This window comes from Chiloscyllium plagiosum, chromosome 4, assembly GCF_004010195.1.
Source record: "Chiloscyllium plagiosum isolate BGI_BamShark_2017 chromosome 4, ASM401019v2, whole genome shotgun sequence".
Classification (NCBI taxonomy): domain Eukaryota; kingdom Metazoa; phylum Chordata; class Chondrichthyes; order Orectolobiformes; family Hemiscylliidae; genus Chiloscyllium; species Chiloscyllium plagiosum.
The window spans coordinates 104,310,380-104,333,087 of record NC_057713.1 but is presented as its reverse complement, the minus strand read 5'-3'; the positions used below and the strand labels follow the sequence as shown (position 1 = coordinate 104,333,087).

The 22,708-nt window shown below is 39.9% G+C and overlaps 1 protein-coding gene across 1 annotated transcript in view; it reads left to right on the top strand.

The window, feature by feature from the left end:
• The first annotated feature begins 6,018 nt into the window (after positions 1-6,018).
• Positions 6,019-22,708, top strand: part of ppp1r17 (protein phosphatase 1 regulatory subunit 17) — a 37,640-nt gene continuing 20,950 nt past the window's right edge. Inside the window, exons 1-2 of the mRNA XM_043689424.1 lie at positions 6,019-6,123; positions 10,848-10,953. Of these exons, the coding sequence (XP_043545359.1) occupies positions 10,875-10,953 (79 nt within the window). The 5' untranslated portion in view covers positions 6,019-6,123; positions 10,848-10,874. The remainder of the gene's footprint in view (positions 6,124-10,847; positions 10,954-22,708) is intronic.

The window sequence follows — 22,708 nt, the reverse complement described above, 5'->3', positions numbered from 1 at the left end:
CTGACAGCTCATTCCATACACGCAGCACCTTCTGCATGGAAAAGTTGCCCCTTAGGTCTCTTTTATATCTTTCCCCTCTCACCCTAAATCTATGCCCTCTAGTTCTGGACTCCCCGACCCCAGGGAAAAGACTTTGCCTTTTTATCCTATCCATGCCCCTCATAATTTTGTAAACCTCTATAAGCATCCAACAGTCCAGGTAAAACAATCCCAGCCTGTTCAGCCTCTCCCTATAGCTCAAATCCTCCAACCCTGACAACATCCTTGTAAATCTTTTCTGAACCCTTCCAAGTTTCACAACATATTTCCAATAGGAAGGTGACCAGAATTGCATGCAATATTCCAACAGTGGCCTAACCAATGTCCTCTACAGCCGCAACATGACCTCCAAACTCCTATACTCAATACTCTGGCCAATAAAGGAAAGCATGCCAAACGCCTTCTTCACTATCCTATCTACCTGCGACTCCACTTTCAAGGAGCTATGAACCTGCACTCCAAGGTCTCTTTGTTCAGCAACACTCCCTAGGATCTTACCGTTAAGTGTATAAGTCCTGCTAAGATTTGCTTTCCCAAAATCAGCACTTTGCATTTATCTGAATTAAACTCCATCTGCCACTTCTCAGCCCATTGGCCCATCTGGTCCAGATCCTGTTGTAATCTGAGGTAGCACTCTTCACTGTCCACTACACCTCCAATTTTGGTGTCATCTGCAAACTTACTAACTATACCTCTTATGCTCGCATCCAAATCATTTATGTAAATGACAAAAAGTAGAGGACCCAGCACCAATAGATTAAAAAAACCCTTGTTTTCCCTTTTATGTGTTGCCTTTGCAGTCTATTCTGATCAGTTATAGCACATTAATTTGTTTACTGACAGGCTGTGGGTGTTTGTTAGCAAAGTTAGAATTATGGTTAATCCTTGTGAAGGTAATGATGAGCTACCTTCTTGAAGCATTATAGTCTAAGCACTGAAGGTGCTCTCATGATCTGTGATGGAGAGATTTCGAGGATTTTGTCCAAACAACAATGAAGGAGCAGTGATACAGTTTCAAGTCAGGATTTTGTATCAGTTCCAGAAGAGCATTGATGTGGCTATGTTCCAGTGTGCCTACTGCCCTAGCCCTTCTAAGTATAATGTTCAAAAATTTCAGAGGTGCTGTTGAAGGTACCTTGATGAGTTAATGCAGTGCATTTTGGCGACAGTACACATTGCAACAATCAGGAAGCTATATGGATGATGGATTGAGTAAATTCTTAAGGTGCAAAATGATTTGTCAGTCGAGTGGTCTAAATTGTCCAAGGTTGTATCGAGTTTCTAGGGTCATGTTGGAGATTCACTCATCCACACATGCATTGTATTCTATTATACTTCCGCCTTGTGTTTTATAGGTTATGAGAAGAGTTTTTGGTGTCAGGAGGTGAGTTACTCGCAACAGTGGAGTTGAAGTGCCAAACACAAAGTATGGAGGATTCTGAATATCATTTGGTATTGGATATTGAAAGATTGAAATATCTGAACTCTGCCATTGATAGAATCATCATAAGTTATTATCTTATGAAGTTTGAGGGTGAAGCAATTGGGTCATGAACTAACATCTTGAATTTAAATAAAAGCAAATACAATGGTATGAAAACAGATTTAGGACTGATTGAACACATAGATCTGTATGACGATAACATGTGATGAGATAGAATGACCTCATAGCAAAGGATCATTTGGGAAAGAGTGATCACAACATCATAGAAATTTCACATTTAGTGTGAAGGTGAAAAAAGTGGGTCTGAAACTGTCGTGTTGAACCCATTTTCCTGAGAGACTAGCATGGGGTTCTGGATTACTGTCCAGTGACATTATCATTGTGCCACTATCTTCTTGAATTTAGTTAAAAGGTAAAATTGTAGAAAAACAATGGCAGACATTTAAGAAGCTAAATCATAAGTCTCAGAGATATACAGATAAACAAAGACTTGAGAAATGTTGCATGGTTAACTAAAGAAATTAAGCTTAAGTTTCAAATCAAAAGAAAAAATGCATAATATTGCAAAGATTAGTGACTGGTTGTAAGAATAGAAACATTTTAGAAACCAGCAAAACTAAACAAAAATAAAATTTTGCTCAGCAAGCTAATGCAGACCAACAAGTCAATAAAAGAGATCCTGCAGATGTACTCTATTCGAAGTTCCAAAACGATCTGCTAAGGTGCAAGATTAAAGGTTACTTCATAAGAACACAGCTCATGGTACATTAGCATAAGTACAGCCTGAAACAGAGAGTTCAGATAAATGCATCATTTCCAGGCTGGAAACCTATATCAGGTGGAGTAGTATAAGAATGAGCTGGAGACATAACTATTTCTGATCAACATTCACAAATTAGATGAAGGGACCAACTGTACTGTAGCCAAATTTACTGATGATACATTTTTAGGAAGAAAACGTTGTGAGGAGGACACAAAGGATCTAGAGCATTAAAATATGGAGTAGAATGTGGGAAAGTGTGATGTTGTTCACTTTGGCAAGAAGAGTAGCAACACAGACTATCATTTCAAAAGGATGAGACCACACAATGTCACATTGCAGAGAGATCTGTACTTGTGCATAAATTGCAAGAAGTTAGCATGCATGTGCTTCTGAATGCAAATTAATGTTAGCATTTAGTGCAAGTGGGAGAGAGTATAAAAAGGTCTTGCTACAATTGTATCGGGCAATGATGAGTGTATCAGAGTGCTGTGTAAAGTTTTCGTCTTTTTACAAATGGAGGGATATACTTGAAAATAAGTGAGTTCACACAAGATTCACTAAAATGATTCCTGAACTGATGATGTTATCTTATGAGAAAAGGTTGCGCATTCAGGGCCTATATTTATTGAATTTAGAAGAATGAGAGATCATCTTATTGAAATATCCGAATATCCTGAGGAGACTTGACACAGTAGCTGCTGGGAGGCGGCCTCTTTCCATACAAGCATCTAGAACTAGGGCCATAATTTCAAAACACACTGTCTCCCATTTAAGATGGAGATGAGGATGAATTGCATCTCTTTGGGTGATATTAATCCTTGACATTCTCTTCCACAGAGAGCAGTGGAGTTTGGCTCATTAAATGTATTCAGGGTTGAGTTGGACAGATTTTTGAATGACAAGAAAAGTCAAAAACTACAGGCAGCGGACCGGAAAGTGCAGATCAGCCACAGATCAGCCACGATCCATCCCTGTAATTATTTCTCTTAATCTTGTGACTCAGAGTTAGAGATAAACATCAACGCAGAGGAAGTACTTCTCATGTAATCATATTATTGCAGGGATATCTTTACCAATTTATGTTCCCAGTGCAATGATATGCCTGTAGGTAGCATATAATAGAAATTTGATGCATGCAATTTCTGAGCCTGGAGCATGAAATTTTTCAATTACTCCTTACACATCCCAGAGACTTTAAAGGGCAACCGATCCTTGAAAAATAATTCAGCAAACTTTTATTTTGCTTGTGAAGAGCTGCAAAGTGTCTTGCTTTGTTTTGTTCCACAGCATTAAAAAGCATCCTGTGTTTCATACTGATTCCTACCATTTCATGTTGTCCTGGACTGTCATTTATGATGCAATAGATTTTATGAATTAGTTCCCTTGATGTAGCTGGAACGGGTATCACAAATTCAAGCACCCAGCTTCAGTCCACTCAACCTGATTTGTCCATATACAAACTGTTATTTCAATCAGATGATACTGTTCTGGGAGCACTAGTGGGTTTAAACTATTTTCAATTTTAAAGGCATTGAGGGCTATGGGGAAAAAATTGAAATAGAAGATCAGCTGTGATCATGTTGAGTGGTGGGGAAAGTTTGAAAGGCCAAATTGCTTGTTCTTGTTCCTAGTATTTTTATGTTAACCCATCAATTATTTCTAGATACGTTCTCACGAGGGTCTGCAGATGGGGGAGAGATAAGCTATCTACCTCGTGGCTGAATGCAGACAAATGATTTTGAACAAAAGGTAGATTAACCCATATAACTATCAAAAATGGATAAATTAAACATTTTCTTAGTGGTTTTTAAAAAGGATAAAAGTTAATTGTACAATACCAGAAAGAGTTTTACAACTCCAGGCGTCCACTCACACTGTTACAAACACACAAGAAAGGGCAATTACAAATGAGGTGGCATGCAGTCATGTCTTACAGTTGCAAAAGATTTACCAATATCCTTTCTTCCTTCGAGGTGAAGGCTTAAAATGTTGCAGACCTGTGATTCCTTTTAGGTCTAATGAAGAAGTGGAGGTTGAAGGTTTATGAACATGGCTGACTGCTTGCAATAGCAGGTTTCTCTGCCTTCACTTCAGTTGGGATGCAGTTAAACACATGCACTAACAAACAAATTTTGTTCTTCAAACATGTAGGCAGAAGCCACCATGGCACTTGCCTGATAAATAGGAAGTGAATCTGACTGCATTCCTATTAACACACACTGATTGGGAATATGTATTCTGTTTTTAAGACTTCCACTCTAAGATTTTTGTTTGGTTCGTAAAACCACACAAAAGATCAATGCGAGCTGGTTCAGATACAAAAGGGTTAATGTTATGTCTGTTTAGCCAATGGGGGTCATGCTGATGGGGGTGATTATGTTGTCAAAATATTTGTGTCCGATTCCTAATGCTTTCAATGTTCCACTAATTTAACAAAATCCCTGAATAAACATGTGAGTGCTGTCTGTCATGTGTACAAGGAGTTTACTGCAGATTTAATATGCTAGTTAACCAAAGATTCTGGAAGCTCCGATGGAGTTTAATCCAAAAACAGGTCGGGGAAGCAAGAAGGAGCTGAGATAGATGTTTAAAATTATATTTCCCCTATAGATTCTTCGTGCAATCGTTGAGTTTTCAGTCCCCCGAGTTTCGTTTTCATCTCCCGCAACTGTGGTCAGTTCAGATCCATTTATATATTACCTTGGTTTGAATCCTTTCCTTCAGCCTTTTATGCTGTCTGGTGTCCAGCATGACTCTGACTATCAACTACTGATCAGGGGCATTCGTTTTAATCGGGAGATTAATCTGAATGTTACACATGAGGGTTTGGGGGTTAAAATAGCCTGGACCTGACTTTGAGGACCCATCAAGACTTATCTTCCTTCATCACAGCCTGTCCGCCCCAAACACATCTTAATTCCAAATTAGGTTTGAGCCATAATTACAAACCCTGATTGTCATGCATGAATAAAAAGATTTCAAATTTCAATCAGTATTCCCTGATATTGTCAAAAAATATCTAGGGGAACCAAATTTGTGAAAACGAATAATTTCTAAGTTTTCATGAAAAAGTTGTGAATTGGTAACAAATTTAAAATAGTCAAGTTTAAAAGGTAGCCACTTTGAGATTATTCCAGATTTTACTCATTAGTTACTTAGTTAGTTAGCTCTATTTTAATAATTATTGAAAACGTGTTATGGAAAGAAATGGGAGGTGGGGATTACAAATCATGTATCATTATATCAAGAGTGAACCGGCATAAGTCTATTACTTTTATTGAAACAAAGGATAGTGCAATGCAAAATAAAGTTGTTAATTCTAATGGGTAGTCCCAATTGCTAGTAAGTGAGATGCACGAAACATTTTGTCTATCAGATGCTGGTCAATCTGTTACGCGCTTCCAGCAATTTATTGGAGAGCTGTGATTATTTTTTGCTTCATTAGTTCATGTTTCTCGAATATTCTTCTAAAATAAATATGGGCCATGATTACAACCTACTGTGAAGATATCATTCTAACTGATTGTCTTGTTGCTGGTAATTCATTTCAGTGGATTGTTACGAAGTTGTCTTAAAACACAACACTGGCCGTCTTCTAAACATATCTTTGAAATTACCAGGTGTTGCAAATTGTGCAACTTCTATACATGTCAGAGACTCTGGTAGGAACCCGTGCTTTAGTTTCTCAAGATGTAAAGAAAGTCTTCAGGCCATAATTAGTGCTATGAAAGAGATTAATTGAAAGTGAGGAAAAGCCATGGAAACATAGCATTGTCATGACAACAACCGATGCTGGCTAGATAAGCCCGAGGTGAGACTCAGAGCAGTAGAGCAGAGAGATTCTCCTTCAGTGAAGGCAGCTGTCAGCTTTGTGTTGGTGAGTGATTCTGTGTGTGTCTGTGTCTGTGTCTGTCTGTGTGTGTGTGTATGTGTGTGTGTTTGTGTGCGTGTGTTGTTCATTATTGTTATGTTACCAGTTAACTTTAAATAGTATTAATGCAGTTAGTATAGAAAAAGTAACACCCCTGACTAGTGATAAAGCTTTTTTCAAAAAAGGGTTAAGTATTACACACTCATGATGAGGACTTCAGTTATAATGTTAACTCTGTTCAAAATTATAGATGATTTTGTCTATTATCTGGTTTACAAAGTTTAAGAGAACAACGAAAATATATAGCTTGCTAAGAGCTGCATAGTTCACTCAGAAAGGCAATGCAAACTTTCACAGTGTCAACTTGTTTTGAAAGTGATCATATTTTGTCACATATGGCACTTTAATGGAAATTTGTATTTGATTCTAATCAAGGAAAGATGATTTAAGTTGGTCTATTAGCTTTTCTCTTTCATATATGAAAGGTGTTGCCTTAATTCATTGCCAGTGACAATTCTTCTTAAACACCCAACAATTCCAAATTTATTTTTCAGCTACATTTGAGCAGTGCTATAGAATTAGAGCTTAGTGTACAGAGAAATACATGTCAGCAGCAGGGATTTTGTACTTAAAAGTTACCTCAGTTATGTTGATTCCACATTTCATATTTTTGATAATCTTGGTGTTATGGATTTGGATAAAACTAGTGAAATAGTACAAAAGCAATAGTACTCAATGGGACATGAGTGCATCTTTTATCAGCGTATGTGGAATTTGAACAAAGTTAATTTTTGATATGATGAAAGTGCTTTGTTTATTTTAGGATACTAATTAAATATACACATTTGCATGTTTGTCATTCCATTACAGTGTATCTTGTTTTATAACAAAATTGAGTCTGGAATTACAGAGTTAGAACATAGAACATAGAAGAATACAGCGCAGTACAGGCCCTTCAGCCCTCGATGTTGCGCCGATCCAAGCCCACCTAACCTACACTAGCCCACTATCCTCCATATGCCTATTCAATGCCCGCTTAAATGCCCATAATGAGGGAGAGTCCACCACTGCTACTGGCAGGGCATTCCATATCGAGTTCTTTTAAAAAAATAGCCTTGAGATGTGAGTGTCATAGGTAAAATTCATTTGTTGATCATCCCTGGTTGCATAGACAGAGCTCTACTTTTGCAATTCAGTGAATTCTGTTTACTCTGAGCATTTAGTATCTTAAATGTGGAGCATAAAATTCTGAGGGGATACTTGGATAAAACCCGATGACAACATGGGGAATGCTGTTGGGTTACTAGTCAGTGTCCATTCTTTGCAATGCAAGCAATTTGTGATCTTTGTGCTGCCTGCTTATTTCAGTGATAGAAGCATTTGTTGATTGCTTTGTGTGCTGCTGACTGCCTGTACACTTCGGCAGAGAACTCAAGTTCAAGTGAAGCCAGCCCGATTAAATGTTAGACTGGGTTACTTAACAGGGAGGTGCATTCTAGTCACAGTCAGTGATAGAAATTTTTATGGCGGAATCTGAACTGAGTGAAGGCTGAGGATAGAAAAGCAGCTGGGGCAGAGAGAACACTCTAATACTCACTGATGCAATGGGAGCCTTTGTGTGAGTGATGAACAGGAAGGTTAAGGTCTTTTTCCCATGGGGGACCACAGGCCTTCTGCATAGACACAGAGAAGACAGATGGAACAGAGGCTATTGCTGTCAATGCCATCAGGGTAGTCTCATGGACCTGGATGCAGTGCAGGTAGAAGTTTAATTACCTTCCACAAGTGGTCAAGGTCACTAATTGTATCTTCAAGTGTTGTATCCTTGCAAATGAACCACTAACTTCACACTGTTATTTAGCACTTCCTTTTCACTTACCTCACCTTCAGACACAGCACTATTTGCAAACCATCCATAACTAGAGGGCATAGGTTTAGGGTGAGATGGAAAAGATATAAAAGGGACCTAAGGGGCAATTTTTTCACACAGAGATGGTGTATGTATGGACTGAAGAAGTGGTGGAGACTGGTAAAACTACAGCATTTAAAAGGCATCTTGATGAGAGTATGAATAGAAAGGGTTTAGAGGGATAGAAGCCAAGTACTGGTAAATGGGACTAAATTAGGTTAAGATTTCTGGTCAGCATTGACAAGTTGGACTTAAAGGTCTGTTTCCATGCTGTACATCTCAATGACTTTATGACTCTATGACTCATTATAAATACTAATAGAGTACAATTTGGACATATTTCTTTACTTCATAATTTTAAAGATTTTCATAATGGAATTGGATTATGTGCCTCTGATCTTTTAAGACCCTCCCAAAACTTTCCCTCCAGTTGTAAGGATTGGAGATGAGTAGGAAAGGGAACTAAAATTGAATGTTATGGGCTCATTAACTTCAATTAGATTGAGATATCTGTTCAGAAACAGTGGTGATACTTTCTGTTCAAATCTGCTTCAGCCCAACTTTCCTTTCAAACTGTTGCCTGCTCATGTTCAATGTGTGATTCTCTGCAATATGAAATATTCCTCATTCCCAAGTCTACGTTTGTCTTCTGTTTGTATGTTGCGTGCAGCCAAGTACAGTATCATATAGCCATTCTAATTCTACAAATTTGTCAATATTCACAGATATTAGGTATATCATACGTGATTCTTCTAAACTACTGCCATATTCCCAATCTCTCTCTTCCAAATTATTTGAAAGCATTGTCACCAACAAAGTTCATTCAATGTTTCAGTTGCCCCAAACAGAATTCCTCCAAACAGAATCCTAACCCACAACAATACTAATTTGACTTACATCATCAATGAAATCCTATACAGCCTGTGATCCTTCCTTTTCTTTCTTGATCCATCTTAGGCTTTGCCATGGTTGAGCACACTTTTTCCTGTAGTACCTTTCTTACATTGCTCATTTGAATTGGACTGTGCTCACCTAATTTCATTTTTATCAATCCCATCTTAAACAGAGAACTGTTTTTAAAGAGTTCTCTTTGCTTTATCTTTGGTATTCCTTGATCTATTATTATTTCTTATGTCCATGCAACACCCTGGCAAGGTCATGTGTGATTGCAATATTAATTTTCAGATGTACGTTGACAATATTCAGCCTTAACGCCTGTCTCTAATTTGTCAGACTACTTGTCCGACATGGAGTACTGGATAAGCATAAATTTCTTCAATTAAATATTGAGAAGCAGCAAACTGTTGGCTTTGATCAACACCACAATGTGCCGAGGATCCGACTTGAATCTTCCTTCCTAGCAACTGTCTGTGCCCGAGTCTCTAATCTCATTTCCATGTCATTGTTTAAACACCTGGCTCTACCTCTGTAACATTAATCATAATTCTTGTATGAATCAATAATTTTAAAAGACATGAATTTCCCATTTGCCAATGCAAAGTATTGTACAAGGTTTCATGCTTCAAGATTTCTACACCAAGAAATAATCTTAAATTAACATAAATTAAGCATTATTTAGTGGGAAACTAATAAATTATAGAAAATGTATCCATTTATAACTTTTTAGCAGAGCTGAAAATCCCACAATGTTTCTACATTAAACCAGCAAGTCCTAGGCTAAAATTTAAACATCCTAAGCTCTTTGGCAAATTTTACTTGTCAAATATCACACCAAACCTGGATCTTGTCCGAATCCTGTTACATCTGATAAAGGAATGTTTCATTATTGGAGCAAATGTAAATGGAGCTGAACAGCAAATAGATCTACCTGTGGTCCTTAAATTATCCAATGGTCATTAAAGGATGCAACTGGAAATATATTGCATTTGGGATGCTGCCAAGTTGAACTATTACAACTGGAAGAGTCACTGGAGACTTTTAAACCAGATTCTTTTTGACTACAATTTTAAAAGGATCTTTAGTGCCAGTCATGGTCATTTTTAGTCAAAAAGCCAAGGGATATCACTTGCACATCATCACTGGAATTCAACTTTTCATACTGGAACCAAGTCTGCAGCCTGTGAATTTTATGAAATCTAAACTAGCATTACTGAACAGGATATTGTGAGTAAGTGCTACATTTGATTACATTTGATGACTCTTACAAACTTTTTGATCATAGTTAGAAGCAGTTGTTAAGTGTGCAGATTGGATTTGTCCTATATTTGGTAGGTAGAATGTTTTTGGGCAATATCCCATGTAGTTGGTTTGATGCTAGTTTAGTAGCTGCACTAGGATAGCTTGACTAAAGGCATAGTTCATACTAGAGACAATTCTTTAACAACGAAGTTGGAATTTGTGGAGCCCATAACTTTCACTGTGTAGAATGTGCTCAGCTGCTTCTTAGTATTTTGTAGAATCAAATTAGTTGAATACTTGGATTTGTTATGATAGTCACATTTTCAGTCTCAAGTATTCAAAGGGTCAAGTCCATTTGTGTGGTTTTGAATATATTTAATAAGACCTGATTACTTGCAAGCAGTAAATTACTTACTGATTGTTCATTTTTATCCAAAGGCAATTAATGAATCTAATCAGTAGTAGTCATATAGACAACCTTTTATATAAATATATAACATTCACAGTGCAAGCATGGTTACACCTTTGTTTGTGTAAATTGTTTTAATGCATCTTACATTTAAAAATGAAATAGAATAAAATGGAAACATTTTAAAAAGTTAATATACATATTCATTTAAAAACTGAATTGGCTATAAAAGTTCAATTTCTGCTATCTGTGTATTGTGCTGTTTTGTTGCAGCTCTGCAAACAAAAGCTCTCTATCACCATGACAACAGAGTGTGTGTGGTCACCTGAAGCACCAGATGACAGACTGGACAACAGCGATCAGCTCTGCAAGCACTTAGGTAATTAATCTGGTGTGATGTCCACAGAGACAGTTCATTACACCAATGGAAAAAGATTTCATCAGCCAGGCTGAAAGAGTGCAAGATGTTCCTTTGAAACATGAGTGGAGTTTGCTTCAGGGCACGAGATTGGCCAACTCAGCCAGATGGAGGCACAGATGGAAGGTGCACATCCTCAAACTGCTTGAAATACAAATGGGAACCACTGTCCTTAAAAGAGTCATGTACTACAAGTAGTTTGATTTGGCACAAAAATATGGATTATTTAGTTCAGATGAGATAACAGGTATTGTGTTAAATAGGTGGTATACAAAAGGGTATTGCCAATGTATTTGCTTCTGTCACTACTCCTTAAATGTATACATTTCAATAGGCACTTCTACATTAAAGGATTGCAACTGATGACAGACAGAAAGTATTCTGGATGTGATTCCTCACCCCAACATAGAGTATAACATTCACATAGATCCAATTGCATGGGAATCTGTGAACTTCTGTGGGTTCCATTAGTTCCTGCCTACTTAAGTTGTAACATAAACATATTATTAGTCATCAATCACAGAATTGGCTTCCAAAGGAAATTAATTTGGAATCAATATGGATCGAACGTAAATTGAAGAGCATTGTAATATGGCCCAAAACTCTAACATAAACTTTAAAATTGACAATAGTTAAATGTGTGCTTACATCAGAAAACAGGTATGGGCAGAGGAGACATTGTTTGATGGAACATTGACCATTCACACAATTGATTCAACTTGTTTATTTTAGCTGTCAACACACAGATGAAAAGTCGCACAGCCAGAATATTGACTGGACTGTTCTCACTCATATATTTCCTACATCTTATTAAGATCTGTTGCAAACTTCTTCAATTGTGTTTTTATTCTAGCTTTGCATGATATGTTCATTACTTTCTAAATATCCACACCAGGATTTAAAGAGTTTAATATTGTAGCTGAAAGCCTTACATCCTGTGAAAATTAAAGATTTTTAAAGAAGCTGCTACTTAACTACATGATGGTTTCATATAGAAGCCAGTGTCAAATAGCATAAAGTTGTTGACTACAATTTAAGGGTGTGCAAAACCCCCAGAGACAAACCGTTTAAGATGATGAGTCTGCTATCTGTCTGTAAAGGACTACTCAAAGGTAACATGCATCATTGCTTGTTTGTGTCTCTCCATAAGCATGTGTGGGGCTAGTCCTGAGGCCTTTAGTGGAGCACAAGGGCCTTGGCTTGTCCTCAACCTGCGGACCACTCTCATTGTTGTAGTTCAATGTCTGCCATCTAACAAATTTAGGTTTGTCACAACAAGTTTGTTAATGACACTCATTCTTTGATTCAGAAGATGATGTTTGCATGACGGTCGCTCCATATGGGCACTGAGATGGCTGATGGGTAGTTTGTAGGTTGAATAAGTCAACAAGGAATAGTAAGTGAGATGAAGCACGAAGAGTTTTGACCATCTTGTGGATTTTTAACAGTTGAGTGTCTTAAAAGGCCTTTATGGAACATGCACTCCACCTGAGTGTGGCATGACATGGCTTTATACTTCTGACTCCTGCTAAGTTAGTCTGACTAGCAGGGACATTTCTATGCAAGGAATAAAGAAAAGCGTTATTGGGCAAGATTGCCTAGTGTATGAGACAATGCAGCATGTCTAGAGACCTGAGGGGGAGACAATGATTGGTGAATTGCCAAGGAACTGTTAGAAAGAGAGAAAATAATTTTAAACATGAAAGGGGAATAAGTTCAGATAGTAACACCAGAAATCTAGTAGTTTGACAATCAGCACATTAGGCGTTCATAAGGGGAGCTTGAGCTTAATGTTATTATCCTGCTGACAAGGCTGAAACTTGGCAACTGGTAGTTCATAATTGTAGTCAAGTCAATCCCAGGAGTTATGAATTTGGCAGAAACTGTCAAACGCCGCAGAAAATCAGCTTCTGTCGGGAATCACAGAGTGATGTTGAACATGTCCACGGAGAATGAGAGCCAAAGAATCATAGTAAAATGTCTAGTAAGGAAGAGCAGAGGATCAAAAGGGAAAAATGGAACTGAAAATAAACTAACATCAAACATGCATTAACGTTACTACAATGAAAACAGTGAGAACGGCAATGAAAGTTGTGCAGTTGAAATTGTCTGGATGCAGTTTCACCAGCATGTACACCCAAGGACTGCAGTAATTCAAGAAGGCAGATCCCCACCATTTCTCAAGGGCATTTAGGTAAACAAACACTGGCCTAGCCAACACTGACTGAAACCCATGAATAACAGACCAAATTAGACTTGGCAGTAAAATATTGTACTTAAAGCGAACTTGGCAGTGTGAATACAATATTGGTGCGGATATAAAGATCAGGCGTTATTATTCAAAGTTGTTTCTCACATGGACAGAATTAAAGATTTTCCAAGAATGAAACTAAAAGTTATGGTCACAAACAATCATGACCATTTGATAGTTTGCATTGATTGTCTTCTTAGCATTTTAGATAAGGAAATCTGTTCAGACATTAACTTAAAAGTGTCACCAAACTTTGCTATTTGTGAATTACATTTCATATGTGACACTATAAGACAATGCTTCAGAGCTGTCATATTTGCACACTGAACTGTAAGTATACAGGGACATGATCTGCGATGTTCAAGGGTGGCATTTTTTGGGAGAGAAGTTACCATGGTAGATTAATGCCAGAATGTAACCACCCTAGTGTAGCATGAACAATTTGGATCTGAAATATATATCTGGATAACTTTGCATACTCAGAGCCCCTTACCAAGGCTCCATGGCACACTGCATCAAGGCAAAACATAAGTCTTCCCTGTGATTAGTGTGAAGAATCAGTAGTACTGCAAGTGAGGTATTGTTCCCTTTCTGATATTCTCCACAGATTATCAGCTTGTGGATCTCTTAGGAATACCATAGTTGCTGCATTCCTTGTAGCCTTGCTGCACAGGTGAAGTCAGCATTGAAGGAGAGAGCAATTATAACATTGTTAAAAAGAACAGCAATATCCATCAGCTTCTGCACTGTCTCCTAAGGGAGAGGCAGCAGGTAAAGATCCCACAAGGAGGTGGAAAAGAATAATTAAACTCCATTTATACAGACCTTGTTATTACTTTCTATAACTCTTAAAACATAATGTGGGAGCAGGCTAAGGCTTATTACCAAACTGTATCATCAGCTGGAGCAGGACTTAGGTGGCAATCCCATTTCAGTGGCTGTAAAGGTCACAGCTGCCTGGAATGTTTATGTTGGTGACTCATTTTAGGAAGCAACTGGGAATCTGAGGCATCCCCAATCCTTGATTGACAAGTGATGCTGAATGTCACCAATGTCATTTCCTCAAGTCCTGTTCATTTGTTAGTTATTCATATCCTCCCTCACCTCCCTGCCGACTAGGAAAGTCGGCATTCCTGAGGAAGGGCTTATGCCCAAAGCATTGACTCTCGGCTCCCCGGATGCTGCCTGACCTGCTGTGCTTTTCCAGCAGCACACCTTTTGACTCTGATGTCCAGCATTTGCAATCCTCACTTCCTTCGAGTCAAGCAGTTTGGCAGCTGGATTCTCCAGCATTACTGGTTCCCATCAACTGCATCAAGATCAAGACACTTACTAAGAGGGACATCAACACAGCCCAATAAAGCAATGCACTGTTGAGTGCAAGAAGCCAGAAAGAATCTAACTGAAACCAGCTTTAGTGAGCCAGATTTGTACTTCTTTTCATCATGTAATGTTAGATTAGATTAGATTACATTTTTAGATTAGATTAGATTACATTACAGTGTGGAAACAGGCCCTTCGGCCCAACAAGTCCACACTGACCCGCCGAAGCGAAACCCACCCATACCCCTACATTTACCCCTTACCTAACACTACGGGCAATTTAGCATGGCCAATTCACCTGACCCTGCACATCTTTGGACTGTGGGAGGAAACCGGAGCACCCGGAGGAAACCCACGCAGACACGGGGAGAACGTGCAAACTCCACACAGTCAGTCGCCTGAGGCGGGAATTGAACCCGGGTCTCAGGCGCTGTGAGGCAGCAGTGCTAACCACTATGCCACCGTGCCGCCCACATGTTCTGTGTGAAATATTCATGGATCTGCTTATTTTTGCAGTCCTTAAACTTTCTGTTGACGAATAGATGTATTTGTATTCACATGGTCATCTGCTTGGTATCTTTGGGTGATTCCATTTCTATGCACCTATACCTTAGAACTTTACATTAAGGAGAAAGCAACAGTCATTGAGACAGTGCACCAACATTGCATGGCATTAGGTTTGGATGGTGTTAAGATTTCAGTCAGCATATCATATCCAAGTGCTGTGCCATGAAATATTCCTTCATGTGAAGCAAGTTGTTGCAATCCTGACGCATTTCTTTTTAACCCGTTCATCATCATTTCATTATTAGCATTTCAAAGTTTGCATAGGTTGATAAATTGTCTTGAAATGCTTGAGTCTGCTGTAGGATGGGATTGAACCTATGAAAGACGGTGCTCTGTGCAACTTCTCTTGCAGGCCACTACACTATAAGGGAGAATGGGAACTAGCTATTGTACACCTGCCAGCATTGAACAGCACTATGCTTTCTTGAAAAATTAATAAATAGAATTCAGCTTTGTCTCTAGAAATGTGTGGAATCAACACTAATTCTGTGCTATCATTCATAAGGTGGGAGTAAGTATGGATGCATATGCAGGTCATGCCCTAGCACAATCCTTCTGCATTGCTTTTAGCCTCAGTGCTGTCCACATTAAAGTGCAAAGCATTTGATGCAGTCATCAATGTCATGGTTCAAAGGTCCCTAATGTTATCTGCATTTGAAGAGTCAGTTACTTTTGAGAAACGAGCAATGCTTGGCCATTTCCTACTTCTTTTATCCTCAGGACATCGGAAGAGGTTTTTAATCTTTCAAATTGATCCACTTGATCAGATCTGAATACTGCAGATATTTTTCCAAGTACTAGTGCATACATATTTACAAAAGTGCCATCTCTGTGCCTGTTCTTTTCTGTCCCACTCCGAGTGCAGCTATGTCTTGTGCCGGTGGAGTAGAATTGTGTCTGTTCTGTGGTTGCCCCTGTTGGCCTAAAAGACCTGACTAGTTGACCCCAGGATTGTTTGGGCCTAGAGATCCCAGGCCTGCTGAGAAGGTCCTTACCAGATATGCACTCACCATTCTTGTTATGGATATTTGCATGCTTTAGCATCACTGGCAGGGGTATAGTGGAGAGATCAGATATCTTGCAACATCTTCCCGTCTGGATAATGAACCTTACACCTGCCAAGCTCCTTCAGTTTTCTCCCTTTTAGTCTGGCTGTGAGCCATTCTGCATGCAATGAGACTAAAGGAGAGAATGGTTCTGATGAAAGTGAATGGAAGAGCTGTTAGTGGTGACACAAAGCAGGTGAGGTGGTGAGGTGTTTTCAGTAAGTGGGAGGTGCAGAGTGCAGGAAGATTTAGTGGGAGAAAGTGAGGACTGCAGATGCTGGAGATCAGAGTCGAAAAGTGTGGTGCTGGAAAAGCACAGCCGGTCAGACAGCATCCGAGGATCAGGCGAGTCAATGTTTCACGCATCAACTCTTCATCGGGAAGAGAAGACGGGTGAGAGCCATTGAGTGGACATAGTGCATGTAGTCTGGGAGTTATAGTCCATGAACCATAGTGAGCGGTATGTCTAGCAGCAGAGTTAGAATGAATAATGATCACGTGAGTATAAAAAAGCAAAGGGGGCGGCACGGTGCCTCAGTGGTTAGCATTGCTGCTTCACAGCACCAGGGATCTGGGTTCAATTCCAACCTTGGGTGACTGTCTGTGTGGAGTTTGCACATTCTCTCCGTGTTTTCTCCCAAAGTCCAAAGCTGTCATGGTTAGGTGGATTGGCCATGCTAGATTGCCCACAGTGTCCAGGAATGTGTAGGTTGGATAGAATAGCCATGGGAATTGCAAGGTTACAGGAATAGGGTAGTGGGAGTGAGTCTAGGTGGGATGCTCATCAGAGGGTCAGTGTGGACTTGTTGGGCTGAATGGCCTGTTCCCACACTGTATGGAGTTTAGGTGCCACTTACCCTTTCAGAGCAGAGGAGATCTTGAACCTTCTTGCTGCTGAGAAAAGTTGAAGTAGACAATGACAGCCTGGGCACTAGGAATCTCACATGGAAAACATTATGAAAAAATAGGAAAATTGAGCCATAAATTCTCTGATAAGCTTAAAATTACCTTGTAAATGTAATTAAGTTGAGTGGTGAAACTGCTATATAGTTCACAGTCAAAGTTTTCATTTTTTAAATTTGTCCAAAGGTATGGCCAACTGCTCATTATTTATGAATTCATTTAGCTGTACAAAAAGACTTAAATAGGAATTGAGCTGTTTCATCAAACTGCTGCAGAGCACCAGTGCATTCACGAGGGAGAGTTATAGGTTGTATTTTTTACAACGGGTTGTTAAAAGTATTGAATGCCCAGGCAAAAACACAAGTAGAATAAAGGGGAGGTGGTGACCACTGGCTAGTGATTTAGCAGTTCTACCTACTGCCCTGAGAATAGAGTTCGCATCTTACCATGTCTGCTGTTGGCATTGACATTCAATTAATTATGTCAAGTGTCAGCAATGATGCCATAAAGCTACCATGTTGTTAAAACTCTATCTAGCTCACTAATTCCCTTTAGCAAAGGAAATCTGCTGTCCTTTACTTGTTCTGGCCACCAGAACTTTTTGTGAGTCCAAACCCCCAGCAAATTCATAGACACTGAAATGCTGCACAGGAAACTGATTGCCCAGGATAAGCATCAATTGCTGGCCTTGTCAGTGATGTCCACATCCCTTGAAAGAATTTTTTAAAAACTTTTGCAAAGGGAAAGCATTTGAATGAAGAAACTTCTGAAGAGAAAGCCACTTGAATCTGCTTGCCCAGGCATGATGAGCTGAATTAACGCTACCCCTGTTGTAAAGTTTGATGATTCTATACGTCTATTACAGAAGATTTTTTAAGTTAGCTTATTCAATTCTGGAAAGGTTGCATTTATAAAAAAAAACAAGAAGAGAAAGTGTGAATAATTGGTAAAATAGAGTATAAAACAGGGTCGATTTGATTGAAGAATGGATGTGTTGAGATTGACGATTAGTTCAAAAAATGAAAGTAAGATTGATAGAATATTACACAACATCACTTTTTATATTTGGTGGTAGACGAGTAAACGATCCAGATGGTCCTTACTTGTATACTTTACATAAAATTTGAGGTGATTTTTACTGCCTTAATATTCTCAGCATTAAAGTCCCAGATATATGCCAGACTGCTTCTGAAGCATGAAAGGGAGACTATATTTCACCAAACTGCCCAATGATTTTGTCTAACCTATTTCCTTCAGTCAAATATTTTGGGCAATGGAGCAATAGGTCAATTGGTGCACCTGCAGATTTCAAATTACTAAACATTGTGAAAAGGATGACAAAATGTTGAGGTATGCATTGTTCTAAACTTCTCAATATTTTTACCTGTGACGTCTGTCTAAACTAAATTGTGAGGAGAAAGCGTGAGTAAAAGAGAAGTTTTGTCTTGCAATCTTAATGCTATTTCAGAGACTAACTTTACCTGACAGGTTCCAAGCACCCCCTGCTGTTTGAATGCAGTCTTGGTTTTATGATCACAATAAAGGAATTGTCAGCGATCAACACATTTTTCTTCTACTCTAACCTGCACATATTTGTTTTCCTTTTAGTATTTGTTGGCTTGCCACAACTAGTGAAGGGAACATTTTGGATAGATTCATGAATGTGAATTTGTCTGATTCAGAATACTTTGGGAATTAGACTGAGTCCTAATTTCCAGAAGAAAGTGAGGACTGCAGATGCTGGAGATCAGAGCTGAAAATGAGTGGCTGGAAAAGCGCAGCATGTCAGGCAGCATCCAAGGAACAGGAGAATCGACATTTCGGGCATAAGCCCTTCTTCAGGAATGAGGAAAGTGTGTCCAGCAGGCTAAGATAAAAGGTAGGCAGGAGGGATTTGGGGGACGGGCGTTGGAAATGCGATAGGTGGAAGGAGATCAAGGTGAGGGTGATAGGCCGGAGTGGGGTGGGGGCGGAGAGGTCAGGAAGAAGATTGCAGCTTAGGAAGGCGGTGCTGAGTTCAAGGGATTTGACTGAGACAAGGTGGGGGAGGGGAAATGAGGAAACTAGAGAAATCTGAGTTCATCCCTTGTGGTTGGAGGGTTCCTAGGCGGAAGATGAGACGCTCTTTCTCCAACCGTTGTGTTGCTATGGTCTGGCGATGGAGGAGTCCAAGGACCTGCATGTCCTTGGTGGAGTGGGAGGGGGAGTTGAAGTGTTGAGCCACGGGGTGGTTGGGTTGGTTGATCTGGGTGTCCCAGAATTTCCAGAACCTATTGGAGGAATCTTGCTTTATTAAATCTCTATATGGAGCCAAACTTAAACAAGGGGGGCACTTTCACTCAGGGGCAGGCTAGGTAATTTTTTCAGGCAATTGCAGAGGCCAGTACCCCATCACCGAGTCACCCTTTATTTAAACGTAGAAAATCCATAACTCTGGCACAGCCTCAACAGAGACAAGTACCGAGAGTGTCAGCATGTCAGACAATCGTCTTTTTATCTGTCAGCCAGGACTCCCTGTTTATTTTATTCGGATTACTGATTGTTCGGATAATGGATTGTGCTGCAAAAGTAGAGATAGAGGAAAGAGAAAGGTTGAGAAGAGAGAGGTCCACACTGCACACCTGATCAGGATAATTAATGTCAGAAAGCAAAACAAAAAGCAGGCATCAGGCAGGATTCACACACACAGCCTCCTTCAATTGTGCAAGGATCAAAAGGTGATCGGAGAGTGCTGTGCAGCCACAGTACTGTGTGTGATGATGCTGACAGCCTGCTTCCTGCCATCAGGAGGTTGGAGAGCTCACAGACCCAGTGCAGGACGGAAGTTGCACGCGTGAGCCCTCCACTGCAGCGGCTTCAGTTATAGCAACTGTTGCTTTGTGAATAATCCTGGCAACTGTTATCCACCAACAACTACTCGTAACAACAGCAACTGAGATGAATATTATTAATATTATTATATATCTGTCGCTCCCCTCAGCCTTGAATCATACTTACCGCCTGATTCATACCACTCCATGAAAAGTCCCAAACTGTCGATACCTTCGTTAACGGGGACTGGAGGAAATGTCGGTATCAGCAGTGTCGGTAACATCTCTTTGATGTAACGTTTTTACGAAACCTTGCAATCTTGTTTGGATAATCCGAAATTCGGATAATTGGTGTTCAGATATCCGAGGTTGTTCTGTAGTCCATGCGCTTGTTCAGGACTGTCGCATCTGTCTGAACTATCCTCATGATTTTATGTTGACTATGCCTCTTACCCATGCAGAGTCATTTCCATGGTTCTTGCACCAAACTTCATCCCTAAAGTAAACTGTCTCCCTCACTTGGTGGAGTCTTGGATCTGGTACTGGCGACCCTGATGCTGTTTCACCCTCTCCCTTCAGGTCTGAGAAGATGAAATTGAGCCTTCTACCCATTAGCAACTCTGCTGGAGCCATCCTTGTAGTTGCATGTAGTGTGGCCCTATAATCACATAAGAACCATGACATCTTAATATCTATAGAGGCTATAGGCTGTTTCTTCAAGCTTGCCCTCAAAGTTTAGACTGTTCTATCTGCCAGGCCTTTGGATGGTGAATAGTATGGAGCTGTCCTTACATGTCAAATCCTATTCAACCTTTGGAAATATTCAAATTCCCTGCTGATAAACGATGGCCTGTTATCTGTGATCAACAATTCTAGGAGTCCATGTATTGAAAAAGATGTGCGTAGTTTTCCTTTTGACATCCTTGTGCTTGACAAATGGACTCCATGCATGCCCAACCATTTCTAGTGGATATCTACAATGACTAAGAACATTGAGCCCATGGCAGGACCTGCATATTCAACATGTAACCGAATCCAAGATTTATCCAGCCATTCCCATGGATGTGGGGGAGCTGCTGGTGGTATTATTTGCACTTGTTGGCATTCTGGGCACTAACCAACCAATGTGGCTTCCCTCGTCATGCTAAATCTACATCCTGTAGTGCTATTTTCTCATCTGTAATACATCCTCTCCCAATAGACTGTTCAATGCTGATGACCCCATTTCCCCCTTTGAACACACTGCTTGCTTATGCACAGCTACAGAGTCTCATGTCACTGGTTCTTTTATGGTTGTTCATCCTCCTTTGTAACCTGAATGAAGCTAATATGGCTGCTGTGTTAAGTTAGTCAAATATCTGTCATGGCTGCAATGATTCATGAATAATCTTAGGAATGAGATGAATGTTTTCCATTTGACGTCTTGACATAGTCAAACCATTGTCCGGGTGTTTTTCAGGGTGTTCAAGTGTTGATTGAATGCCTGCTCTACAGCTACCTCTACATGGGGTTGAGAGTGTTCTCCATGGCTGCTATATCTCTTCCTGATGCAGCCATGTACAATGTATGGTGGCCCTGATCTTTACACTGCCTTCCATGCATGTCATAATTATTTCAATCGGATTCTTGGTGACCTTCACTATGTCCTACAATACAGCCCTAGAACTTTGCAGTCTCTAGCCTGCATAACGGTTTCATCCCCGTGTCATTAACTTACAGGTCTGTGGATGATCCTGCACATCTGAATGTGGAATAGCCAGCACCATCACCATTGCTGGTGATTTTTAGGTGCACCTCTCTGTACTTCCCTTCAGTGCAAAACTATTAACTGCTTATGCAATAATATTTTATAGTTTTTGCTTTAACTGTCTCCCTTGTGTGTGTTTACACTGTAGAGAAACACCTGCAAACAGATCTTGGGATCCTCCCATTTGCATTATTTGATTTAGGAAAGATAGCGATTGTAAACCTTCCCTTCAAGTTATTCTCTCTCCATCACTCCCTTGAGAATATATGGATCCTGCATAAAGAGTGGATGGCCCACTTTTCTCATCAGACTTTCTTCAACATGCTCCCGTGACCATCTTTCCTTTCGTTATCCTCCTTGATATTCCTGCTGTTCTCCTGATACTACTCCTATCCAGATCCAAACTGTTCAGTTCCACTGGTCATTCTCCCTCCACAATAAGTCTAATTATTTTATTGTGTTCTCCATTTGCAATGTGAAGCTCCACACTTCCTTGTCCTCTAGCACTTGACCCCCTACTTCTCAGCTTGTCCCTTCCATTTTCCAAATTAGAGTCAGAGAGTCATAGAGAGGTACAGAATGGAAACAGACCCTTCGGTCCAAATCGTCCATGCTGACCAGATATCCCAACCCAATCTAGTCTCACCTGCCAGCACTCGGCCCATATCCCACCAAACCCTTCCTATTCATATAAGACTCTGGTACGGCCGCATCTGGAGTATTGTGTGCAGCTTTGGTCGCCATACTATAGGAAGGATGTGGAGGCACTGGAACGGGTGCAGAGGAGGTTTACCAGGATGTTGCCTGGTATGGTAGGACGATCGTATGAGGAAAGGCTGAGGCACATGGGACTGTTTTCATTGGAGAAAAGAAGGTTTAGGGGTGACTTGATAGACGTGTACAAGATGATTAGGGGTTTAGATAGGGTTGACCATGAGAACCTTTTTCCACGTATGGAGTCAGCTATTACGAGGGGGCATAGCTTTAAATTAAGGGGTGGTAGGTATAGGACAGATACTTTCGTATCATCCGCAAACTTGCTCACCCAACCTTCTAGCCCCTCCTCCAG